Genomic DNA, 24894 nt, shown 5'->3' on the forward strand with positions numbered 1-24894 from the left:
TGTTCTCTACAGCTGTGTCTCTATTTCTGCCCTGCAAACTGGTTCATCTGTACCATTTTTCTAGGTTCCAAGGATCATTGTTTTAAGGCAACAAATTTTAGGGTGATTTGTTATGCAGCAGTCATGGGTCATGAGTTCAGAGGAAACACAGGGGCTCACTGACATGGGTGACTGCACAGAAGGCTCAGCTGGTATGTAGCAGGGCTAGGCCTTGAGTCTGTGTCTTCCTAACTCTAAACCCCATCTTTGCTGTGAGCCTGAACTACTTCCTCTGGTTTCTAGGGTGGCTCTGGCCCAAGGAGAGTTCCCTTATCCCTCCCCACCCAGCAAAAGCCAGGCTGAAACCTCACCTAGGTATGGTGCTAGGGGCAGTCTGCAAGGACAGGCATACCCAAGACACACATTTGTTGTTTATTTCACGCAACAATTTCCATCTACACAGAGGGGGTAGGCAAGTGGTTGGGCTGGAGCTGGTGGCCGGGAACCCTTGTCAGAGGTGGGGAAGCCTCTTCTCAGAGCATCACTGGCTCAGGGCATAGGTGCCCTACTTAGGCAGGCCTGGAAGCAGCCCCGAGGCTCTCTTCATTTGCATAGCTCACTCGGAGGACTCATTTTTGGCAGGCTGACCAGAGTTCCCCTGGGTGGAAGCCTTGGGGTCGGTGAGACGCCAACTCTGAGCTTGGGGTCCATCTCCTCAGGCTGGCAAAGTCCCATCAGGTCCCTGCTGTGGGTGGTGGAGAGACAAGAACAACAGACATTCCAGCCTGGGACCTCCACATTTCGGGATCATAGGGCTCCCTGCTGCTGGGTCCATGTGGTAGTTATCACAGTGCTTGGCCTCCACTCCCGGCCAGAGGACACTTGTTCTCACGGAAGGCAGGCTGGTTCCTGAGGCCTACGGAACTTGGCGGGGGCTCAACCCCTTAGGGTGCTTCCCACAGCTCCCCGTGTCCAGCTACAAGTGGTGGGTGGGAGTCCTGTCAGCTGGCTGTGGCTGAGTGCAGAGGCCAGAGAGGCCAGGAGCAGCTGCATTTGCCATTCATGCCCTGAGCCTTTTTGGATGGTGTGGATCCTGGGCTCCAGAGCTTCAGAGGGCAGGCTCTTGCAGGGCAGCGGGACAGCCAGAGTCTCTGCTAATCAGGTGACTGAAGGCCCAACCTGACATCTTTGCAGCCTCTCCTGAGCCAGGCACTTTCACCTTCATCTCCTTCCCGGGAAAGCCAAGTCCTGAGGGTGCCCCTCAAGTACACATTGCCCCCAATGGGCCTGTCCACTTTCCTGGCAGCTTCACGTGCTGATCATTCTGGGGCTGGGCTGGGCACACTCTCAAATGTCAAAAGGCCACAGGTATGGTGGTGCATCCCGTGAAAAAAGATCAATATATTACTGTTTTGTTTTTACAAAAATTAAAAATGTCCACACGGATCTGTACAGGTTGTGAGATGCGTGCTTGGGGTCACTGGAAAAGGAGGGAAAGACTGAAGGTGAGGAGGGGACCGGGAAGCCCCAGAGGCCCTGCCCCTGGTCTGCACGCCCCCAATCCTCTCACCCCAATCTCCTGGATTCCACCCCCTCTCAGGGGGGCGGTATGGACAAAGTCCCAGGGGGTGCTGATGGCTTTGCACTGGCCGGGCCAGGCGTTGAGTGAGCCCTTTATGACCAAGAGGGTGGTCTGTGCACAACCACCTAGGATCACAGCCCTGGGCCTTGGGCCACGTGATGGGAGAGTCAAATCTAGGGTCATCTAGGGGAGACCTGGCTGTTCAGTCACTGTGTGGGGAGCAGCAGGCACCCAGCCCTGAGGCCCCCTGGGCCCCCCACTCCTCCCAGCCTGCCCTGGAGACTCTTCCCTGCAAAGTACCTTATGCCAGCAGCCAGGCACGGGCAGCCCATCAGGGCCCTGGAAAGGAAGAAGGTTTCAATGACAAGGATGGGGGGGCTGGTCAGGGCCCTACACACTCCTGCCCCAGGTGTAGGGAGCTGCCACCTCAGGCCACCGGACCCCACTGAGGCAGGGCCCGAATGCCTGCCCTGTCCACCTGGGTAGTCAGGTCATGGGACATGGCAGCCCCTCTCTGTGCTTATTCCAAGTGTGCCCCCATGGGCTTTGCTGGGACATATGTGCTGTAGGCAGAACCAGGACACCATGGAGTACAGGGCATCATGCCAGACATCCACAGGCCAGGAGTAGGGCCTGGCCCTGGTCCTTGCGAGGGGCTGCATGGCTTTCTGTCTGGCAGCTGTGACAGTGGCTCTAACAGCTCACACCGGGGGCCTGAGAGCTCTCAGTCATGTGTCCAAGAGTATTTGAAGGACAGTTTAGGAAATGGGATTCCCTTTTGGCCTGTCCTGGTGCCTGTGTCTGGATCTGAGTGGCAGACAGAGGAGATTGAGGTCAGGGTGGACACTGGGCCAGGGTGGGGAGGTGTGTGTGTGGGGTTGGGGTGGGGATCGTCTGGAGGCACCAGACACAAGCAGGGGGGCGGGTTTCTTCAGGTGGTCCAGAGGTGGGGAGATGGAGACGGACAAAGGCTGACCCGTCAGTCAGCCTAGCGTCCCTGGTGGACGCTGTAGTGGACCATACTTCACTCCGTTCCAAAGCACACAGGCAGACCTCAGGCACGTGGGAGCACAACCCTGGCACTGCCATGCATCCACCAGGGGCAGAGGCTGGGACTCAAAGGGAAGTGGGGAGGAGGGGGAAGAATGGAAAGGCAGGCAGAATGGAGGAAGGCAGGGCAGAGCAGCGGGCACAGGCAGCTCAGAATGCCCAGCACAGCATGGCACACAGCACACAGCAGGCCAGGCCGCGTACCGCAGGGCAGGGTCTGCTGCCCCTCTCCAGGCCCCTGGAGCCTGGCGCCCCTCGCCTGCCTCCGCATTTAAGATTCTCCTGTTTCAAAGACAAAGGCTTAATGACTTGGAGGGAAGTCTTGGCCCAGGGCCCGAGGCTGCGGGGCTGGGCCACCCTGTTCCCCTGCTGTCGCTGGCCCTTTCAGCGACATGGAGCTTTCAGGAGCGATTGCCTCCTCAAAGCCATCTGGAGCTAGGGATTAGCACCTCCATTGCATGGATGAGGAGATTGAGGAACAGAGGGCCAAATGACCCACTAGAGGTCAGAGGACTGGGCTTCGGGGGTCCCTGCTCCTGACCCCCCTTTGGAAGGGGTACACCACATGGCTCCGTGTCCCTGGCGGGGAAGGCCAGATGTGAGTATCTGGTGAGTTTTAGTATGAGAACTCAGCTGTTTTGTTTTTCCTGTCTTTTCTGAGCTCCACTGGAAGAGTTTGACAAGTAAACCCTCCCTGCCTTCTAGAAAAAGAGAACCAAACTTTGGTTATTTCAGGTACTGAGTCTGGTGGGCCATGAGAGGCTGTTGTAAAGAAGCAGGAGAGGAGAAAGGCTGTGAAGTTCCCTTCACAGATGGGGCTTTGGGGAATGTGGAGGGGATGCAGGGGATGAGTGTGGGGCTACCCAGACCAGCAAAAGCCTCCTCTGGGACGGGAGAAACTCCCAGAGAGGTGAGGGTGGTCCCATCCCCCTTTAGGTCCAAGGAAGCTCTGTCCCTGACCAGGCCTCCCTCTCTATAGACAGGGTGGGTCCTCAGCCTTGCCCATGGAGGGGTCAGGACCAGAGCAAGAGGAGCCACCATGACAGCAGAGACAGCAGGGGTGGCCCTGCAGTGTGGGCCCCCCAGGGTGGGACCCATGGGGCCCCTGGGACTTGCAGCTGAGTTCTGAGTACAGGGAAGACATGGCCCCACCCTGGCAGGAGTTGGCAAAGACCTGGGTTGGGGCTCCCACGTCTCGCCAACACGTACCACTGGACATGGCTGGTCCAGGCCTGGGGGTCCCGGCTCGCCCTTCTGGCCTTTCATTCCTTTCCGACCGGGGACACCGCGCTCCCCCTGTGCAAGAAGGGAGATGGGGTGTGGCGGTGGCTGCCAGGCCCAGGGCACCCCCAATGCCCTTCAGAGAGATGGGCCTGGGGCCGGCAGCCACCCCTGCCCTGCTGCCCGCATCCCAGCCTTTTGGCCCTACCTCCTCCCGCCCACCTCGCCTTCTCTCTGCTTGCTTCCTGTCTCCCACCTCCTTTCTTTTCTGCCTGCTCTCTCCTTCTCTTCACTTGCCTCCCTCCTTCTTTCCTCCTGCCCTCACCTTCTCTCCAGCTGCCCCTCACTTTCTCTCCACCTCCCTCACCTTCTCTCCACGCTCGCTCCGGTCGCCTTTCTCTCCTCGAGGTCCAGGGAAACCCTGACAAAAGGATTAAAGGTTAAACCTGATGATGAAATTTGAGGTCTGTTCTGCTTATCTGTTCATCTCTGCTCCTCTCCGATCCACCTTTGCCCCTTCCCTCCACGCATATTCGTGGTACAAGCTGGACCAGCCCCAGCTCCTAGGTGACACAGATGCTGGGTACCAGGATGACTTAGAGAAAACATGCATTCAGGACACCAGCACTGCTTCCTCCAAAGTAGAACACTGTTGTTGTTTCTGGATGGAAGCCCTCAGGCAGAACCGCTAGCAAGGGGCTTTCTCTTATGTCAAGTCAGATGCAGCATGCATTGGCCCAGGCTTGGCTGGGGACAGAGACACAGGAAACCCATGTAAGTTTTTATCACCATCTTCAGCAGACCAAGTAATGGTGCCCTCTGTTCTCTACCTTTGGCTCAAACTCATATGCCCACCCACCCATCCATCCATTTGTCCATCTGTTCATCTACCCAACCAACATTTCTAAGCATCAACTAGGAACTGGGCTTTGGGCTGAATGCTGAGGGCAGAAAATCAGATTTGATATGTTCCCTCTTATATTTATTACATTGTTTTTAGAAATATGATACATTGATATCCTCAAAATCTTGCTGGCTAGGGAGAGGCTGCCTCTCCCAGGGGTAGTCAACTCTTACATATAGCAAAGGGCTAGGCTGGGAGCATGCCTTTCAGATGCAAACCAACCAATCCCCCAACTACCCACTCTATCTAACTCACACACCAAGTCAATATTTCCCCTGGCCCAAATCATGCCAGGACCAGGTAGCAGGCAACAAGAGACTATATAGCCCAAAGCCTGCCAGGATTATTTAAACTAGCTAGTCCTAAACTGTTTACTCTGCTCTGCCTTGCTTTTCCCATAGAAACACCAATAAAAGCCCTGGCCTAGGCTTTTTCCTCACTCCTTACTGCCTGCCAACGAAAACTGCTGCGTCTCCATGTGGCCCCATGTGGGACATGCCATTTCCCTGGGAAATGTAAGCTATAAGTTCTTCTGTCAAAGGCATTAGGCCACTCTGTGTCATCACTAAGTCATCCCCATAAATTAAAACCCTGCAGGTACAAAGGTACACAGTCTAACATGGCAGGCAGTGGGGTGCAGAAGATGATGATCAATGGTCAGTGACAGAGGTCTGAACCAGATACCATGGGGTCCCAGGGAGAGGAGCTCTTCTGTCCAGGTGTGAGGTCAGGTAAGGCTTCCGAGCAGGCTCCCCATTTCAGCAGGGCCTGGTGGAGTGGGTGCCAGGAGTTTGCCAGGTAGAGCAGGTAGGTGTGGCTTTAAGATGCCACTCTGAGCTCCAGGCCTCCCAGAGAGCAGCTGTGGCCACGGAGTCCCTTTTGCTCCACCCCCACTACCTCCCTGGGTCCACAGCCTGAGCTGGATTCATCAGTGTCTTCTCCTGACCCTCCTCATCGATGTAACGTGGCCCTCCCAGTCAGAAAGTCAGTCTAGAGTTCTTCCTCTTCCTTGTCTGCAGGTGCTTTCCATGGTGACATTTTCTCCTTAAAGTCTAGGGTGGACGCCAGAGCCCTTGCAGCCCTGCCTGCATCTGGTCACCATTTCCCTTGCAATAGCTACCTGATTTTCCTGGGAACCACCCTCCCTTCTCACAATTCACCAACTCCACCACCAGCTCCAGGATGGAGCATGTGAGCAGGCCGGCCAGTCAGGGCACTGCATTCTTATGGCAAGTGACATTTCAGCATTAACCTAGCTGGGGCCAAGGAGAGTTGATAAGACTTTTTCTCAAAGAGTAGAGAGTGAGGCAAATGCCTTTCTCCAGGATTTGGACCGAGGGGGATGCAGGTCTGGAGCTCTTGGCTCCATCTCATCACCATGTGGAAACTGGAATGATGACTACACAGAGGAAGCAGAGACAAGAGAGAATGAGAGGTTGGGTCATGTTGACACACTTGAGCCCTGGATCTATGTGTCATACATCTGGATTTTTCAGGTATGAGTCAGTTTAAACCAGTTTAAATTGTGCTTTCTGTCTCTTGATCCAATCAACACTGGGTTAATACTTCTCCTTCTCTCCTTCCCACAGTACTGCACTAGCTGAAGCCTCGTCATCTTTCACCAGGATATTGCAACAGGCTCCTCACTGCTATTCCCACCTCCCTACTCCAATGGATCATCCATCCATTCTCTATCCTCCATCCATCCTCCACCATCCTCCATCCATCATCTATTCACTTACTATTCATACATCCATGATCCATGATCCATCATTCATTTACATCCATCATTTATTTATATCCATCACTCATTTACCCACCATCCACCCATCCTTCATCCACCCATCCATCCATCCATCCATCAACAAAGCACCTACTCTGGGCTGTGTGTTGGACTTAGCAATGGGGACGTGGGCAGAACGAGTCAGTTGTAGTCCCAGCCATGGGGAAGGGGAATACATCCAAGCTAACCAGATCAAGTTACTGTATGGGCAGCATGAGGGCAAAACTTACACATGGGAGGGACCCAGTCACAGTGAACGGTGAAATACTTACATCTAGTCCTGGCTCCCCGGGTCGGCCCTGAGAATAGACAAAGAGGAGATGTGAGAGGGCTGAGAAGGAGGTGCTGGGAACACAGCTGCTGGAAGTTCAGCCCTGTGAATTGTCCACAGAACCTGAATTCTGGCCCCAGGGACCAGTGAAGTGCAGGGGTTGAGCCCCCAGGACTGAGTGACACGATAGTTGGGGGGCATTAAAGGAAGGACGTTACCTTCTCTCCTTTGGTTCCTGGCAGCCCAATAAGGCCTGGTGGGCCAGCTGGCCCCTGGGTGGAAAAGGAATGGGTCAAGAGGCATGACAGTTATAGAAATTAGCACCTCTAAGGACAAACAAGGCTCATGACACTCACAGGCAGGCCACTGGATCCTCTCTCACCCGACATGCCCTTCTCTCCCTTTGCTCCGTCCAAGCCCTGGAAGCAAAGGGGAGACACCAGTTAAGGGGGCCAGACAGATGGCAGGACAGGAAAGCTTGGGGCCTGTGCGGGAACCGAGGTGTACAGGGCAGAGGGACAGACTCCAAGCTCTGACAGGCCTGGCCCTGGCTCCCTTCTTGGGCAAATAATCAGAATGTGGGTGTGCACATTTTACCTTTTCTCACATGTGGACTTTTTCAGTAATCATGGAAGGTGGTTATGGTCACACCCATTTCACAGATGAGGAAACAGAGGGACAGAGAGGGGCAGGGACAGGCCCAGTTGTACAGCCAGGGAGTGGCAGGGCTGAGTGGCAACTGCATTTCTGAGTCCCAGTCTTGGACCCCATCCCTGACAGCAGCTGCTTCTTCTAAACATGATCTGGGGAGGCCTCGGGACAAAACAGAACCAGAAGCAGCACATCTGGTATGGCCACATGCCCGGCCCTGCTCAGCTCTGGGATTCCATGATTCTGAGGTCCCATTCAGCATCTGAGCTTGGGAAGCAGAGATGTGCTCTCCCCCAGGGTAAACTAGGGAGATGCAGGGAGGCCAGCTGGCCTCTCTGGGACAGGGCACATGGTCAGGCCACACTCACGGCTTTAATTTAAGAGCAGAGGACATGACTTTATGTAATATACACCAAACCCAAGACCTCATATCCAGGTGTGGGCAGTTGAAAGACAGATGTGCACTAGGGGAGGGGGCAAGGAATGGAGAGGCCAAGTGTTGGGTGGGGGGCATCAGCGGGATTATTCTATAGGGGATTGCGAATGGCCAGGCCCTGGGAAGATGCAGGGCTGGTCCAGGGCCGAGCATGGGGCCCTCGCTTTGCCTACTAGCAAGACGTTTTGGAACTGTCCAGGCTGTGAGCCAGCAGCAAGTGGGAGGGGCTCCTACCCATGCTTTAGGACTCACCTTGGGACCCTGGATTCCCTGAAGGCCCTGGAGAAGGAGGGGAAAGCAGGTCAGAAAGGCCATCAGGATGGGTCCAGAACTCCAGGTCAGGCCCTGTTGCAGTGGCCACATAGGCTTGCAGGCCACTCACTGGCCCCTGTGGCCCTGACCTCTGTGGCCTCCCAAGCCCAGACTTGGGCTCTGCCCTCCTTATCTGATGTGCCCCCCCGCTCTGGGGTATCCTCTCTTCCCCTGGGCCTGAGCCCACCACCCTCTTCGTATCCCAGCTGCTTCAAGCCAAACATTCTTACCATGGGGCCTGGGGGACCAGGGGGGCCTGGGGGCCCTGGTTCCACTATGATCTGGGCCTAGGAAGGGTCAGAGGTGGATTAGTCACCCATCGCCCCGTCATCCCTCACTCACCCACACTTGAGTTCATCGGACATTGGAGGAGCACTGCCTGGGTATGGGCGCTGAGCTCCCTGCTGCCCCCAGGAGGGCTCTGCCTGGTGGGAGGCCCAGTGCTGGCCTTTGGGTTCAAAGACAGGCCTCAGGCTCCCCCTCCCCCTCCCTCACTGCCCTGGGCTTGGTCAGGCCAGGTGGTCCTTGTGTCCCAAGGCTCAGGGCCCCAGCCAGCCCACAGCAGAGATCATCAGCAGCCCCCTTACCAGGCTCTCCTGTAGGTTGTCAGATGCCGGATCTCCCTTCTCCCCCTTGGGGCCGTCGGCACCCTGCAGGATAGGATGGCCTTGAGCCTTTTCTGTCCATCACCAAAATCACCATCCATGGGGCTCAGCACCTCCCCTTCCTTCCCCCATAAGGCTTCTGGGCAGCAGCAATAAGTTGGCCATTGCAGCTTAAAATAGTTTTCCTTAAATCAGTGGGTTTGTTTCCTGTGGGGCGGGGGCAGCCAGGGGCTCTGGAAGTAAAGACCTGGAGTTCAAATCCTGGCACCAGCTCTCTAGCTGAGTAAGCCTCATGGATGGACAATGGGTATGTAGTGGTGGCAGCTCTTCACACCTAGCCACGCATGACAAGAGCAGTGCTAAAAATGATGGTGACAGAAGGTATTTATCACATGTTAGCCAATCATTCTCAGCCCTGTCCATGTGTTCCCTTGTAGGAGTGGGAGATTATCACCCCCATTTTAATTAAATTAAATTAATTAATTTTTAACATCTTTATTGGAGTATAATTGCTTTACAATGGTGTGTTAGTTTCTGCTTTATAACAAAATGAGTCGGCTATACACATACATACATCCCCATATCTCCTCCCTCTTGTGTCTCCCTCCCACCCTCCCTATCCCACCCCTCTAGGTGGTCACAAAGCACGGAGCTGATCTCCCTGTGCTATGTGGCTGCTTCCCACTAGCTATCGATTTTCCATTTGGTAGTGTATATATGTCCATGCCACTCTCTTACTTCGTCCCAGCTTACCCTTCCCCTCCCCATGTCCTCAAGTCCATTCTCTACGTCTGCGTCTTTATTTCTGTCCTGCCCCTAGGTTCTTCATAACCATTTTTTTTTTTTAGATTCCATATATATGTGTTAGTATATGGTATTTGTTTTTCTCTTTCTGACTTACTTCACTCTGTATGACAGACTCTAGGTCCATCTACCTCACTACAAATTACTCAATTTCGTTTCTTTTTATTCACCCCCATTTTAGAGCTGAGGAAACTGAGGCCCAGGGAGGTTAGGTCACTTGCACAGGGTTCCAGAGTCAGTAAGAGATGGAGCAGAATGCAAACGTGGGCTGTCAGAGCTCCCAGTCTAACCACCGGACACTAGGCGAGGCCTCCTTATTTCACCTTAAGGAGGCCTTGGGAGGTAAGTGGTAGGTCCTTCTACAGAGGAGGAAGTGGGGGCTCAGAGTTAGGGCAGCCCAGAGCTTCCCTTCAAAGGCTCGGTGGGCCAGGGCTGGGCTGAGACTAGGACCGTAGGGCCCCAGCCCCTGGCAGCCACCGTGGGGGACACGCATTCACCTTGGGACCCCTGCGTGGGGCAAGTAGGGTGAGGCCCACCCAGCCACATACCGGGAGGCCTGACAGGCCCATCTCTCCTGCTTCCCCTTTGGGTCCTATCGGCCCGGCTTCTCCTGGGTCTCCTTTCTGTCCTTTGGGACCCTGAAAACCACAGAACAAGGTACAGTAGGCACTTTCCCTCCCCCCAATGCTGGCAGGTCCCCAGAGCTTAGTCCAGGCCAAGCCAGACCCCCACCTCCTCCTTGTGGGTCCTCCCCTCCAGACCAGGTGATGAATGAGCAGAGGGGCCTGGTCGGAGACAGAGAAGGGGCAGCCCCTAGCGTGCCTCACTGCAAGCAGGGGTGCAGGGTGGGGCAGGGCGTGGAGGGGGTAGAGCAAGTGGGACTGGGACTGGGCAGCTACCAAGGGGCGCATATGGGGTTTGGGGCCAACCTTGTGCTCATATCTCAGGAGCCAATGGTGGGAGCCCCACATACAACCAACCATCCCTCAGTCACCCTTCCAGCCACCGTATTCCCTCATTCAACCAATTTTGTAACGTCCACTGTGTGCCACACATGAGGGACCCAGTGCTAAAGCACACCCATGAATGTTAAGTGGTTCTCATGGACACTGTCGAGTCTATGTAGGATCACACACACACATGTACACTTGGAATAATATCAATAACGACAGTGATACTTTTAGCTAACATTTGAAGACTCTTTGCTATTACATGCGGGCACTGCTCTCAGGTGTGTTCCATACACAGTTATTTAACCCTCATGGCAGCCCTGTTATACCATCTTCACCTGTGGGTGAGGAACTAAGGCTGCCAGAAAGTGAGTAGCTTGCCTGAGGTCTACGGGCAGAACCAGGATTTGCACACAGGCTCCAGAGCCCACTCTGTTCTGTTGCCTCTCTCCAACTCTGCGCACACGCACACGCGCGCGCACACACACACACACACACACACACACACACACACACACACACACACACAGTCCGACGCCAAGCACCGGCATCACCAAGGAAATAAAAGGCCCAGAGACCTTCTCTCCGTCGATTCCTGGAGCACCAGGCAATCCGAGTTCGCCCTGGAAGGGAATAGACAGCAAGGGGGGTTATGGTGTCCCACAGCCCCTGGCAGGAATTTGTGGCCAGGCTGCTTCCCCTGACCAGCACACCAGCCCTGGGTTGGGTCCCTGCAGTTGGAGCTTCAAGAAGATGCTCACTGGGTGTCCAGCACAGTGCCAGGCACCAACCACCCTCTCCTCCATTTCCTCAGCCCCTATGGGCAGGTGCAGCCCGTGGCTATAGTAGGTTGGTAGGTTACAGATTTGGAAGCTGAGGCTCCAGGCCACACAGCCCAGGGATGATGGCAGAGACCAGACCCTGCCTGATTTCAAAGTCTTGGGCTCCTTCTCCTGAGCCAAGTGGGCAGGTGTAAAGGATGCACGCAGGCCATAGGAATGCCTATGGAATCTACAGGACTTTGTGACGTCATGAGGGGCCGTTTATAGATTACACGTGTGAATGATCCCAGGGAGAACCCAGGGGCAAGAAGAAGGCACCCAGCTTGGTTAGGAAGGAGCAGGGCCACTTTCTCTGAGCCCCAGAAGCCAGCCAGGGTGCTGGGAGAGAAGCAGAGGCAGAGGGGAGAGGGGAGGTGGGCCCTGGAGACAGGGGCCTGGGCGGACCACAGAGCTACATCTGCACTGACCTTGGCTCCAGGGATCCCTGGTGGCCCGGGGGGCCCCTGTGGCCCAGGAGGACCCTGTGTGTGAAAGTCAAGGGGTCAGTATTCAGGTGGGGCCTCCCCATCACTCCCCACCCACCCCTACATCTGGAGGCAGCAGTGACCCTTACAGCCCCCTTCCCACCTAGTCAGGTCAGGCCTTGTGTCTTGGGGGAGGCCAGGCAGACCGCACCAGGTATCGGGTAAGACGTCACAGTGTCTAATTGCCACGAAGGGCCCAGAACCCCTCTGCCCTCAGTATAGGTTTTGTCACAACACACTCCTGCTCAAGATCCTGCGATGGCTCCCCCATTGCCTCTAGAAACAAGTGTAAAACCCTTGCTGGCATTCAAGGCCAGCCAAAGATCACATTCCCACCAGTGGCCTAGCACCGTGCTCTCTGCCTCTCCTGTGAACTCTGGTGCTGTCTGCTGGTCCTGGGCATCCCTCGGTTTCACTGGGAGGAGATGGTGTCTTCACTCCCAAATTCCTGTCCCCACCCAGGTCTCCCACAGGCCCGCCGCCCACCATTACCCACCATACTCATGCCCCTTCACAAAGGCTGCAGCTGCCCAGCCCCCAGCCCAGCAAGTTCCAGGTCTCTTCCCTCCACCTCCTCTCACTAACCTGCCCCCACTTTTTAACAACTGAGGTATAGTTAATGTACAATATTATATAAGTTACAGGTGTACAAAATAGTGATTCAAATTTTTAAAGGTTATACTCTAGTTATAGTTATTATAATATTGGTTATGTTCCCTGTGTTGTACAATATATCCTTGTAGCTTATTTTAAACATAATAGTTTGTACTTCTTAATCCCTTACCCCTATATTACCCCTCCCCACTTCCTTCTCCCCACTGGTAACCACTAGTTTGTTCTCTATATGTATGAGTCTTATTTTTTGCTATATTCACTAGTTTGTTGTATTTTTTAGATTCCACATATAAGTGATATCATATAGTATTTGTCTTTCTCTGTCCGACTTATTTCACTTAGCATAATACCCTCCAAGTCCATCCATGTTGTTGCAAATGGCAAAATTTCATTTTTTTAAAATATCTGAGTAGAATTCCATTGTATGTGTGTGTATATATATACACACACATCTTCTTTATCCATTCATCTGTTGATGAACACTTCCAATATCTTGCAACCTGTGCCTTCTTGTTGGCTCCTCCATTGAGATGCCCCTGGTCTTGCAACCTTCCTCCATTCCACCCACCCTTCTCCAGGTTCAGGCCCAGCACATGCCTCCCTGGTGGCCTCCCTGCCTCTAGCTAACCCCACCTTTCATACCATTCCCTTCACCCATCTGTGTCTGCCCACTGCCCATTGAATCCAGTCATTGTCCCCGGCTGGCATCCAAAATCCACTTCCCGCCTCTCTGAGCTCATAGGGCTTCTCCATGCGGCTCATGCACATGCATGCCCTTGGGCCACATCACACCACACCACGCCATGCAGGCCTGGGGTGGGCACATTACCATCAGCTTGTGCTTCCCTGAGGCCTGTAGGAGATAACTGAAATTGAAGCTCAGGTGGGATTAGGTGCTGACACCCAGTCTTGTCTCTGAGGACCACCTTTCCCCACCCTAGCTCCCCTCCCTGGTACCTGTGAGCAGCTGGCACCCAACCCCTCACTCTACCAGTGATGGGTCCCAAGTTTGCCCAGCACTGGGGCAGGGCTCAGAGGCCATACATCTCCTGAGCCTCCCAGTACAGGCCTTGCCACACTCTTCTCCCCCAGAGGTCATTAGAAGACCCAGCCCCCTCCAGCCTGTGTTCCCTAGGAAGGCCCCGGGGAGGCCCTGCCTCCTGCTTCTGAAGGGTGAGCTTCCCTTTTTGTCTTGGCCTCTGAGGAGCTCAGGGCCACATGGGCCCCATTTACAGTAGCTCTCTCAGCATCGTGTGGGTCTCCACACAGCGTTGACTTCCATATCAGGCACCTGGTGAATGTGGAGCCTTTTGTTAAGCTGCCACTGGTCCCTTGTGTAAAGAGGTGCAGGACTTATACACAAAGTAAATGAATATTCCCTCAGAAAACAAACAGCAAGGGTGTATCAGGGTCTACCAGGAACACTACCATAAGGGCATCCAAGATCCTGCCATCGTAGTCAATTACCACCGTGTCTCCTTGCTCACCCTTGAGGCCTGGGGCACCCTGAGGCAGAAAGAAGAGGAAGAATTTCAGGGAAAAGCATGGTAGTCATTTCTGTCTTACCCAGAGAACCTAGTAACCAGGGCTGCACACAGGCCAGTGAGCTGTGGGTCAGCTCTCAGCTGTACCCTGGGCGGCCCCAGCATGGTGTCTTCTTGCATTCTCTCAGGCACTGGCACCCTGACTGAGCAATCCAGGGGCCAGGCAGGGGGTGACACAAGGGAAGGGGGATGCCTGGGGCCAACTGAGGAACACACCTCCGCCTAGCCTGGGGGTGGCTGTGATTTGCCTTCACGTGGGAACTGAAGCCCACTGAGGTCCATCCCTGCGTTCTTGAGAGAAAATGGAGAGTCTGATTTTGATGTGAAGTGATTCAGATTTTTAAATGTTGGCAAACAAACAAAAACACCCAAACCCTCCAAAACACTGCGCGGGCCAATTAAAGACATGCCGGCTGGATGCTGCCCTTGTACCTCAGTTTCTTAACCTCAGGTGGAGACTGCACACACCAGGCACTGACACTCCCATTCGCTCCTGGTTCTGAGCACACCCCCCCCCACATGTCCACATGTATGTGTTGCACATGCATGTGTTCACACAGGCACGCATCCTCACAGGCATGTGCACTGCTGCTGGAACCTCACCTTTCATCTGAACCTCACCTCCCCACTGGACTCTTCTCTGCTAGGAGAGCAGCGGGGTCTGTGAGCACTTTGGTCAGGCCTGAGGCCATCTGCGCAGGATGGAGAGACCCAGGCCAGGGCATCATTTGCCAGCTGCCTCCACGGTCATGGCCTTCACGGAACTGTAAGGTGTACACTGAATTCCCACACTCAATGCTTAATCCAATTCCCTGGCCACCTGCACGACCAGGCTGTGGGCTTAGACTTGTGTTTTGGAGGAGGAAGGCTGCCTCTGGGAGCATAATGGGGATGTGATTGCCCAAAATCACAGGGCCAATAACAGGGGCTGGGATGTAGTTCTAAAAGTGTGTTGATAGGGGCTCATCACAAAAGATCTGGAACCAGCTGCGGTGGCTGTGCTCCAGAGACAGGGGTGAATGGTGATGTGGGGCTGGGGGAAAGGCAAGGCCCCACAGGGGGAGGGTAATGCCATATGTCGCAAATCGAGGTCTATGTTTGAATACGCCAAGAAAAGAGTCTGGGAGGGCAGACACTTTCCTGGGGAGGAGGAGAAGAGGGGAGAGGACGGGACTCTTATTTTCACATCCATAGTTGAACATTTTACCAAAAGCATGTATTATGAGACTAAAAGCAAAAAAAAAAAAAAAAAATCACTAATGAATTATTATTATTAAAAAAAGACTCCCAGTTCCTGCCAGCTCTTCTGGGGTCTCTGGGGGACAGGGGGCTTCAGAAGGAATCAGGCCCCTGGATCCCACTGGTGTGGCTGGGGGAAGACGGCTTACCCGCGGCCCTGTGGCTCCATCGGCGCCTGGCTGGCCAGGCTCCCCCTGTGGAGACACATGGTTGCAGCCAGGTGTGCAGGGCTGAAGCCAAAAGTTCCCCTGCCCACTCTAGTCCCCTCTTCCCCAAAGGACACAGGGCCGAGTGGACATGACTGGCATCCCAGGAATGGGGCTCCCTGAGGGAGGGCCTGTGAGACCTTCCTCTGACCCCTCGTTGTGTAGAGATGGGCCACTGAGGCCCAGAAGCCCAAGGCTACACAGTGGAGGCCTCATCACTCACCCAGACCCACTGCCACCCGCCCCCAGGTGGGCTTCTGATTGCCAATCAAACAAGACCCCTGGGCCTGGGACCTCCTGGACTCCCAACTTAAAAGGGCAAATTGGAGGTGAAACCCATCTCCCCCGTGATGGGCCTTTGGGAACCAGAGCAGTGGACTGTGATGTCACCTTGGGCCCCAGGGCTCTGTCCACGCCATTCTCTCCCTGAGGCCCCGCACTCCCTGGCTTGCCCTGCAACAGAGGCGTGTGCTGTGAGAGAGCGCTGGGGGCAGGCTGGGGGCTGCCTGGGTCTGTGGGCTTCCAGAGTAATTCCTGAGAACGTGCCTGAGCCCAGCCGTGGGTTGGGGGGCATAGGCTCAGTGCAGCCCAGAGGACTCAGGACCAAGGCCCCTTCTGGTTTGGTCTTGGCGTATGGTTGGAGCAGCTCAGGGGCTCAGCCAGTTTGGAGGCAGGCTGGCCAGGATTTGGTGGTTGTCTTAAGGGGTTGGGGAAGCAAGGAAGATACCCAGTTCCTGCCTTGGGGACTGGGTAGAGTGGGGCCACCTAAGATGGGAACCAGAAGACTTGAGGGTGTGAGGGGAGGCAAATGGCTTGGGTGACTTGCCAGGCCCGTTGGTGAGTGGGACCCTGGCCTTACTGCTTGCCTCCCTCTGGCCTGTCCTGGTCATCAACCCATGTGCCATGATGTGAAAGGGCAGCATAGGGCTTCACCAGGCAGGTGGGAACTGGGGAGGTGGGAGGCAGGGGGACCACTGAGGGAGGGACATGTACCTACCTTGGGCCCTGAGGGTCCTGGGAGCCCTGGCTGGCCTGGTGTCCCATCATCCCCCTGAGGAGAGAACAGTGGAGGCTGCAGCCCTCAACCTGCACACACTGGCTGGGTCCTCTGGCAGTCAGTTGGCCATCCCCCCTCTGTACTCCCCAGCACACCAGTCCACTCCTGGCAGCAGCACTGGTCATACTGGGTTGGGGCAGCACCCCTCTCCCCTCTTCGTAACTCTAGGGCAGGGATGGGGTCAGATCCACCTCTGTCCCCTGTCCCCACTGGCCCAGAGCACACCTTAGCAGGTGTGTGCAGAAGGAATGGATGGGTGGGTGAAGGAGAGGGAATTCATTCCCTCCATCAGCAAACATCTCTGAGCACCCTCTGCAAGCCAGGCAGATGGGGTCCCTGCTCAATGAGTCAGAGGAGACTGAGGGCAAGGAAATATCCAGATAAATTCATAGCCCCATGCCGGGAAGTAGACAAGAGAATATAAGAGAATGGTGGGATAGAGAGGGACTCAGGGAGAGCATGTGTTTCAGTAGGTGGCTGCGGACGGTCCCCCGGAGGAGGGGGCAGCTTTGCTGAGCCCAGTAGGAGGAAGAGGAGGAGGAGGCCCAGCCATGGGAAGCAATGGGGGAAGATTAATCTGGGTCAGTGGTTCCCAAACTTGAGCACATGTCAGCACCATTCAGGGGGCTGCCTGAACAGAGCACGCCCACCCCCAGTGTCTCTGACTCGGGGCCTCCGGGATGGGCCCCGAACACACATGTCTAATGAGCCCCCAGTGACGCTGGTACTGCTGATCCAGGGATCACTTTTCGAGAACCAATTTGACATGGGAACAAATCTGATATGTTTGAGTAATTGTATGTGTTTGATGTATTTCTCTAAGAGTGAGTGAATGAGTGAATGAATGAATGAATGAGATCCTGGCTTCAGAGACAGAGGTCAGAGCCGCCACCCGCAGTCAGGACTTAGGTTGGGTTCCGCCGTGCCCAGCCCCTGCCCTTCTCTCCAGCCACTTCCCACATCCCTGCCAAGAAGGCCATCCACAGCCACCCCCACCTTCTTTCCAGGAACACTGGGCTCACCCTGCAGGGGAGACAGTGGGGATGCAAGAGATATCAGAGCCACCTGGACACCAGATGCCTGCTCCTCTGGTAGAAGTGGCCCTGATGACCCCCATCCAGCGCAGCCCAGAGACCCCCGAGCCCCTCAGAGAGATGCATGTGGGTGCTGGGGCTGACGGTCTTGGACTCCACTCCGACCCTGACCTGGTCCCTCCCAAGCTGAGTGACCCTGGGCAAGTCACTGCTCCTGTAAGAGGGGCCCTGACTCCCCCAGCCTCAGAGGGTGGTTGTGAGATTAGAGGGAATGCATTGAAGGCCCTTGACTCCCAGCAGGCACTCACTAAAGGGGGCTCCTCTCCCACCTTTCCCTCCTGCTCAGTCCAGGGGCTCTGGCTCCTTCAGGGAGGACCATAGCCTGCCTTCCCACCCTGGCAGGTGCTGCTCAAGGAGGGAAGAAAAGAGAGCTGACAAGCTAATGGATTTTATTATTCGATCCTCACAACTTGCTGTGAAGGAAAGGCAGGAAAAGTTTATCATGACCCCATTTGACAGATGAGTAAACTGAGGCACAGAGAGATGAGGTCACTTGCCTAAGGTTACAGAACTTGGTCTTCTAACCCTGCCACTTTGGCTTCAGTGGGGGTGGGGGAGGGGAAGGTGGTGGGGTGAGGGAGCCCCCCACCCCAGGCCTGAGACAGAAGTGAGAGGAGCTTACCTTGGGCCCTGGGGGTCCACTCGGGCCCTGGAATGAGAGAAGAAGGGGTGTTAAACGTGATCCCAGACAGGGCTCCCGGGCTGTCTTCCTTAGCATCCTTGTTTTATAAAGGGTGACACCAAGTCCCAGAGGGCAGGCAGAGCTGTCTCTGGAACCCGGCTGTGCCACCCATTCGTATCTTGGACAGAAATCTGCTTTAGATCTCAAGCAGTGACAAGTGGACTGCAGGCTCCCTCCCAGGGGTCTGGGTCTGTGAGAATTCTGCTGGGGCTGGAGTCCTGGCCCATCTGCTCCCCACAGGTGGTGGGGGGGCAAGAGTGCAGGTGTGCACACACATACAGCTGCACACCCAACCCCAATGTGGGTGTGTGTGGGAGAGGGGCTTCTGGGCCTGGAACCACGGTCCTGCCAGCCCGGACCTCTGAAATGCCCTGGATACTGACCGTCTCGCCATCTTGTCCAGCTTCTCCTTTGGCACCCTGAGGAGGCACAAGAGGAGAGCAATGAGGGGAGGCAGGGGCTCACAGTTGACTGAGCCCCCATCTCCCGCCAGACCCTGGGCTGGGGCTGCAAGTACATTTTGTCCTCACCAAACTTCTGAAAAGTGGGCATCACTGTCCCCACCCCACAGACAAGAAAGTTGAGACTCAGGGAATTATATGCCCAACATGATAAGGAATTGGTGAGACAATTGAGTAGCTTCCCTGACAGGGGACCCTGGTGGCAGTTTGGTGGGAAAGTACAGGTTGGAGCCCCTGGGTGAAGGAAAGAGGCAGTACAATGAGATTTGGCCTCCGGTATTGGGGTTAGGACTATGGGAGGACAACTGAGGCTTAATTAGTAGGAGAAAGAGAGAGAGAGGTAAAGAAAAAGCAGAGAGATAAAAAGAAAGAGAGAGAGACTGAGAGGGAGAGAGAGAGAGAGGGAGAAGAGGTTGGTAGAGATCTGCAGAGACAGCAGCCTCATAGGGGTCTCCGGGTGTAGATTGGGACTGAGACTATAACCAAGGTTAGGGTTAGGGTCTATGAATCTATGTGGGGTTAGAGTGTGGGGATAAGAGCTGGGTCAGAGTCTGTAGGGGTGAGAGTTAGGGTCTGGATAACAATCTGAATTGGGGGTGTGGATCTGGATTTGGGAGTGAGTTTGGGGTCAAGGTCTAAATTGGGGTTAAGGACCTGGTTAGTGTCAGATTTAAGGTGTGACTGGAGTAAGAGTCTGGGTGGGTGTTTGGGATAGGGCTAGGGTTGGCATTGATTCTAGGATCAGGGTTTGGAGTTTTGGTAAGTACAGAACCACGTCCTGGGTGGTCCAGCTCCGTGCTCTCTCTTACCACTGGGCCTGGTGCTCCCCTGGGGCCATCTTTCCCAGTGTCGCCAGGAGGGCCCCGGGCCCCAGGGGGTCCTGGGGGCCCTGGAGGCCCAGCAGCTCCATCTTGCCCTTGATCTCCCTGAAAGAGATGGGGCCCAGCATGACTCTGAGGCTGAGGGGAAGGGGTTCTGGCCTCAGAGAGAGGCCTCCTCAGATGGGCGGCCAGATGCCTTCACCTTCCCAGCCCTTGGCAGGCTCAGAGGAAAGGGGTTTGTTATTGGGCCTCTTGCCACTTCTTGGTGGCCACACAAAGGGACAGGTCCCTATACCTCTGCATAAGAGGCCAAGAAGATCTTGTACACTCCACGGCATGCTCCATGTCTCCAGCTCTCAGTGCCTGAAGCCCAGCTACGGTGTTTAGGTGAGAGATGAGACACACTAGGTGTGGGACAAAGCACAAGTGCCCAACCAGCACCCTTCCTTCTGGAATGGGGACTGTAAGCCTCCTGAAAGACCTTCCTGGTCGGTCAGCTCCTGCTTTATTAAGTGATAGAGGCACACCCTTGGGCATTTGTCCCAGATAAACAGAAACATGTTCACACAAAAGCCCATACATGAATGTTCACAGCAGCTTTATTCATAATAGCTCCAAACAGGAAACAATCCAAATGTCCTTCAATGGTGAATGATTAAACAACTGGGGTACATCCATGTCATGGAATACTGCTCAGCAGTAAATAGAAAGGAACAAAGTACTGACACATGTAGCAACTTGGATGCATCTCAAAAGATTTATGCTGAGTGAAAAAAGCCAATCTCAGAAGTTGGCTACTAGATGACTGCATCTACATGAGATTCTTGGAATGCAAATTTATAGAGATGGAGCACAGATCAGTGGTTGCCAGGGGTTAGGCATGGGGGCAGGGAGGGAGGTAACTACAGCTATAAAAAGATAGCAGGAGGGATCTTTGGGTGGTGGTTGCACAAATCTCAAGGGTGATAAAATTGCATGGAAATAAGTAGATGCACAAATAAGTAAAATGGGTGAAAATGGAATAAGGTTGGCAGATTATATCAGTGTCAATTTCCTGGTTGTGAGGTTGTACTACAGCAATGCAAGATGTCACCATTGGGGGAAACTGGATGATGGGTACACGGGGTATTATTTATTACAACTGCCTGTGAATTCTTAATTATCTCAAAAAAAAAAAAAAAGAGCGACAAAGGACCACACCATCTCTCTCATGCAGCACCAAATCCCTCACTCTTGGCAGTGTTAGTAATGGGTCAGACCTCAGGCAGCCAGAGCCCTCACCTTGTGGCCCCACCTGCAAGGAGGAGAGGAGGAGAGACCACAGTGCCCCCAGCACTTCCTGCTGCCTCAGTGGTGCCCGCCCAGCACTGGCTCAGGACACAGTAATGTGGCACATCTGGCTCAATGCCAGCAGTTCCTAACCTTCCTGTCACCAAGAAAGGAAGAAGCCTTTTGTGGATTGGGCCCCTGCTGTGTGCCCAAGCTCTGAGGAGTGAGGCCTACCTGGAGGTTATCTCACCTAACCCTGTGACCACCTGGCCAGGGCACTGCTATTGTCCCATTTTACAGATGGAGTAGCCAGTGGTCAGAGAATGTAATCATTTACCCAAGGTTACAGAGCTAGGAAAGGCACTGTCTCCTCTGACCACTGAGGCAAGATTCTCTTTTAGACAGTATTTTTCATCTGTGACCCCACGATATGAGAGAACTTGGTTCTCTAGACCACTGCACTTAAGACATAGCTCACTTGTTTTCCTAATTAAAAAATTAACTGAAGCTCGCAATGTCCACCATGCAGATCTTCTGATCAGTCTGACTCAGCCAGGGTCCTGACCAAGAAGATAGAATTCCAGCCAAAAGACAACTGAGTTTGGTAAGGTCACCCAACCAGAGTGGCAATAGTCGTGGGTCATTTCTGTCTCATTTTACACTGTGTTAGGAATCAGCTGAAGATACTCCGCCCACTGCTGCTCCTTTAATAGCTCAAGGGCTCAGGGTGGGAACCACTGGCCTGGAAGCTCCTTACCAAGGCAGAAAATGGGTATAGATACTTGAGCAGGTTCTAGAAGAGGTTTAGGGTCTTCTCCTGAGTTACTTGGAATGAGGCTGGTCAGCCTCCTCCTCCTCCTCCCACCAGGATCGGATGGCTGAGGTCTCCCCCGGGAACGTGGGGTGAGTCGAGGGGAATGTACACACCAGCAGCCCAGACTCCGCCAGTCTACCTTGAGGATTCGGCGATTGTACACGTGATGGTCTCTACTTATAAATCCTGGACTGAGCCTCGGGAAAACCATCTAGTTGGCAAAGAGGTGTGTGATGAGAAAGGCAGGAGGGTGATTTAGAAACGACCAGGCTATTTCTGGAGGCAAAGCCACTTAACCCCACCTGGAGAGAGGAAGCCTGGTCATTGGAAGTGGCGGAACACATTCTCCAAACATGGGTGCTATCCTTGCTCCCATCCCACGGGCTCCTCTTCAATGGGACCTTGCACTCCCCCAAGAGCTGGAGTCCATTTCTCCACCCTCTTGACTTGGGCGGGCCCTGTGACTGCTGTGACCAATAGAATGCAGTGGACGTGCTACTGTTTCTGTTCTGGAGGTAGCTCTTAACTGGTCTCGTGCCGCTTAGAATGCTGCTCTTGGGAAGCCCCTTTAGAAATGCCCCCACCAGCCTGGGGAAAGCCTGAGGTGCACAGAGATCCACGAGTGGGCATCCCCAGCTACGCTCCCCACGAAATTGCCAAGACCTGCTTTGTGGGGCCCAACCAGCAGAGGTCTCCACTCTGCTTCAGCCTCCGTTGAGGAGAACCCTGGTTCGGAACAAGGCACTTCTGGGTGCCTGGACTCAGGGGGCATGAAGGGCTAGAAGTGGGCTGGACAGAGACTCTGATCTACTGTTCCCACTTGGGGTGCCAGGTGCCCACTTTCCTGATTGCCATGAATCTTCACCTCAGTGGCTTGGGGTCAAGGATGTCATCCCCATTCACAGTTGGAGAAACTGAGTCTCAGAGGGGAAGGTGACTCACTCCAGGTCACTCAGCTGGTAAGTGGCAGAGCTGAACTCTGGGCTCAGGGCTGCTGGCTACATCCACAGTCTTCCCTCTTCCTGGGTGCCAGCTGCCCTCAGGAAGATCAGTCTCCAGTCTGGGCCCAGTGCCAGCCCCACTGTCTGCCCATCTATGGTGATAAGGGTGACTGGATGTCTGCCAGAGAGTCCCTGTCTGTGCAGGGGACGGCAGCCTCGGCCAAATCAAGGTGCTTGGGGCTTCCACCCAGCGGATGTTGAAGTGAAAACAGGCAGCGAGATAGACCACGGGTGGGGAGGGGCTGCTTGCTCACTTTTTTCTGTGATAAGCATAGGGATCCAGAAGAATCGCTAGGTATACCTTATTATGATATGAAACAAACCATGTGGGATCAGGGGAGGGTCTTGCTCAGTTCTTACCCGGGGGCCAAAGTCTCCTGGTGCACCCTAGGAACAAAAAACAGGGTGATACATCACCACTACTTTTATTACTACTTCACACGTGTGGAGCATTTGCTCTGTGCTCAGTGCTTCATATACACAGTCTCACTTCATTCTAAGAAAAAAAACATAAAGGTTCTATGTCATCTCCATTTCCAATGAGGAAACTGAGGCACAGAGAGGCTAAGTAACTTCCTCAAGGTCACACAGCTAGTAGATCCAGGGCTTGGAGCCAGGTGGTCTGTTATCTATTGGCAGCCCCCAGACACAGCAGAGTGGAACCCCCGAACCTGGGAATAATGAGGGATGATAACTGATTTACTGTTTTAAGCCACCAAGTTTTGGGGCAGTATGCTATGTAGCAGTAGATGCCAAGACTTCAATTTCTCTCTGTTTTCAAAGCCTCTACCTTAATCATTTCTATGACTCGGTGGCATCAGCCAGAATCGGCAAGAAGGCAATCACTGTACCTGCCAACTGCACGAGTGTCTCATCATCTACAAAGAACATTCAGACGGTTACCTCACACAGTCTTCCCCATGAGAGGTTGGTTTTAATTTACAGATGGAGAAACTGAGGCCCAGAGAGCTGGGTAACTTGCCAAAGGCCACACAGTTGGTGGTGGAGCTGTAATGCAAACCTGAGGCTCTGAACACCAGATCCTGTGCCTTGCTCAGCCCTGAGGGTGGACCGGAACCCTGGCTGCCCTGACCTATGCGGGCCACATAGCAGTGGCGCAGCCCAGCCCAGCCCTGCCCTGCCCTGCCTTAGAAATGCCCTGTCGGTTCTACCACACCCAGGTCTGTTATGGCCTCTCCCTCCCCTGACTCCACTGTGGGACACACAGGTCTCCCCTCTCTCCTGCTCCCCTCCAAGTCACTTGGAGTTCCCAGCCCTCCAGGAGTCTGACTGTGACATTTAGTGCCAAATGTCAGGGAAGACCTTCTCACAAAGGGCTGCAAAGGGTTAGCTCTCTGCCATTTGTTTTCCTGGGGGGGTGTCCTCCCCACAAAGAATGCCATCAACAGTCAGTGTTCAATTCCACAGGCTCTTCTGGCACCTTCCCCTTTTCAGGATTGATTATTTTGGAAACTCATCATTCTGGGTAGACTGTGCTTTGAGTTTTGTTACACTCTGGTGCCAGGAGAACTCGGATTCAACCCTCCAGGTACTTTAAATTGTCAAATGTAAGCCTTGTAACCACTTTAGGAGGTAGGAACCACTAGCCCCACCTCACAGATGAGGAAAGTAAGGCTCCAGGAGGGGATGTAACTTGCCCAAGGTCACACTCTGGAGCTGGGGTTTGAAGGCAGATTTCTGGCCTCCTTTATCAGCCTACTGCATCTGGACAGCTTCCAGCATCACTTACCTTTTCTCCTTTGGGGCCTGGAAGTCCCTGGAGAAGGAAGATAGAGAAAGAACAGGAGTGAGTGAAGAGCACTAGGCTAGCCCCCTTCTATCTTCCCTGAGGCTTTGAGGGCAGAAGGGCCTGTGAGGCTGAGCAGAGCTGTGGGCAGCTGAGTGAAAAAACATACACGCCTATCAGCCTTTATGAGGGCTGCCTGTGCTGGCCCCAAGGAAGCTCTGAACCTCAGTGCTCACCACAAGGAGGACAGGAGACTGGGGTGGTCACTGGCATCCTCTCTGGACAGGGGCACATGTGCTAGTCATTTCCCCCAGAGAACAGAGCCCTCCCTGCTCAGCACCCATTGTGCCCAGGTACCAGTGAGGAGGTCACTGTCTTCACAGTCTGGGGGTGTGTGGATGTGGAGGTGGCTCCCTGCAGGCCATGATGGCTGCCATCACTCTCTGGCTGCAGGGAAATGTGTCTCTTTCAGTCTTGCCAAGTTACCAGG

At 54.3% G+C, this 24894-nt stretch overlaps 1 protein-coding gene across 11 annotated transcripts in view; it reads right to left on the reverse strand.

Annotated features, from left to right (window-relative positions):
* Window positions 1-391: 391 nt before the first annotated feature.
* Window positions 392-24894, reverse strand: part of COL23A1 (collagen type XXIII alpha 1 chain) — a 354266-nt gene continuing 329763 nt past the window's right edge. Inside the window, exons 2-23 of one of the 11 annotated variants that reach the window (XM_073802867.1) lie at window positions 24408-24434; window positions 23018-23044; window positions 19562-19678; window positions 18675-18710; window positions 18232-18258; window positions 16456-16509; window positions 15402-15446; window positions 13898-13975; window positions 11798-11851; window positions 11127-11171; window positions 10147-10236; window positions 8777-8839; window positions 8420-8476; window positions 8130-8156; window positions 7147-7209; window positions 7009-7062; window positions 6792-6818; window positions 4200-4253; window positions 3821-3907; window positions 2816-2893; window positions 1862-1900; window positions 392-724 (exon numbers count right to left, since the gene is read on the reverse strand). In XM_073802867.1, the coding sequence (XP_073658968.1) occupies window positions 695-724; window positions 1862-1900; window positions 2816-2893; window positions 3821-3907; window positions 4200-4253; window positions 6792-6818; window positions 7009-7062; window positions 7147-7209; window positions 8130-8156; window positions 8420-8476; window positions 8777-8839; window positions 10147-10236; window positions 11127-11171; window positions 11798-11851; window positions 13898-13975; window positions 15402-15446; window positions 16456-16509; window positions 18232-18258; window positions 18675-18710; window positions 19562-19678; window positions 23018-23044; window positions 24408-24434 (1179 nt within the window). In that variant the 3' untranslated portion in view covers window positions 392-694. Of the gene's footprint in view, window positions 1460-1861; window positions 1901-2815; window positions 2894-3820; window positions 3908-4199; window positions 4254-6791; window positions 6819-7008; window positions 7063-7146; window positions 7210-8129; window positions 8157-8419; window positions 8477-8776; window positions 8840-10146; window positions 10237-11126; window positions 11172-11797; window positions 11852-13897; window positions 13976-15401; window positions 15447-16455; window positions 16510-18231; window positions 18259-18674; window positions 18711-19561; window positions 19679-23017; window positions 23045-24407; window positions 24435-24894 lie in introns of all 11 variants that reach the window. The other 10 variants (XM_073802868.1, XM_073802876.1, XM_073802869.1 and 7 more) reach the window with 10 other exon arrangements.

Source organism: Tursiops truncatus, chromosome 3, assembly GCF_011762595.2.
Source record: "Tursiops truncatus isolate mTurTru1 chromosome 3, mTurTru1.mat.Y, whole genome shotgun sequence".
NCBI lineage: Eukaryota > Metazoa > Chordata > Mammalia > Artiodactyla > Delphinidae > Tursiops > Tursiops truncatus.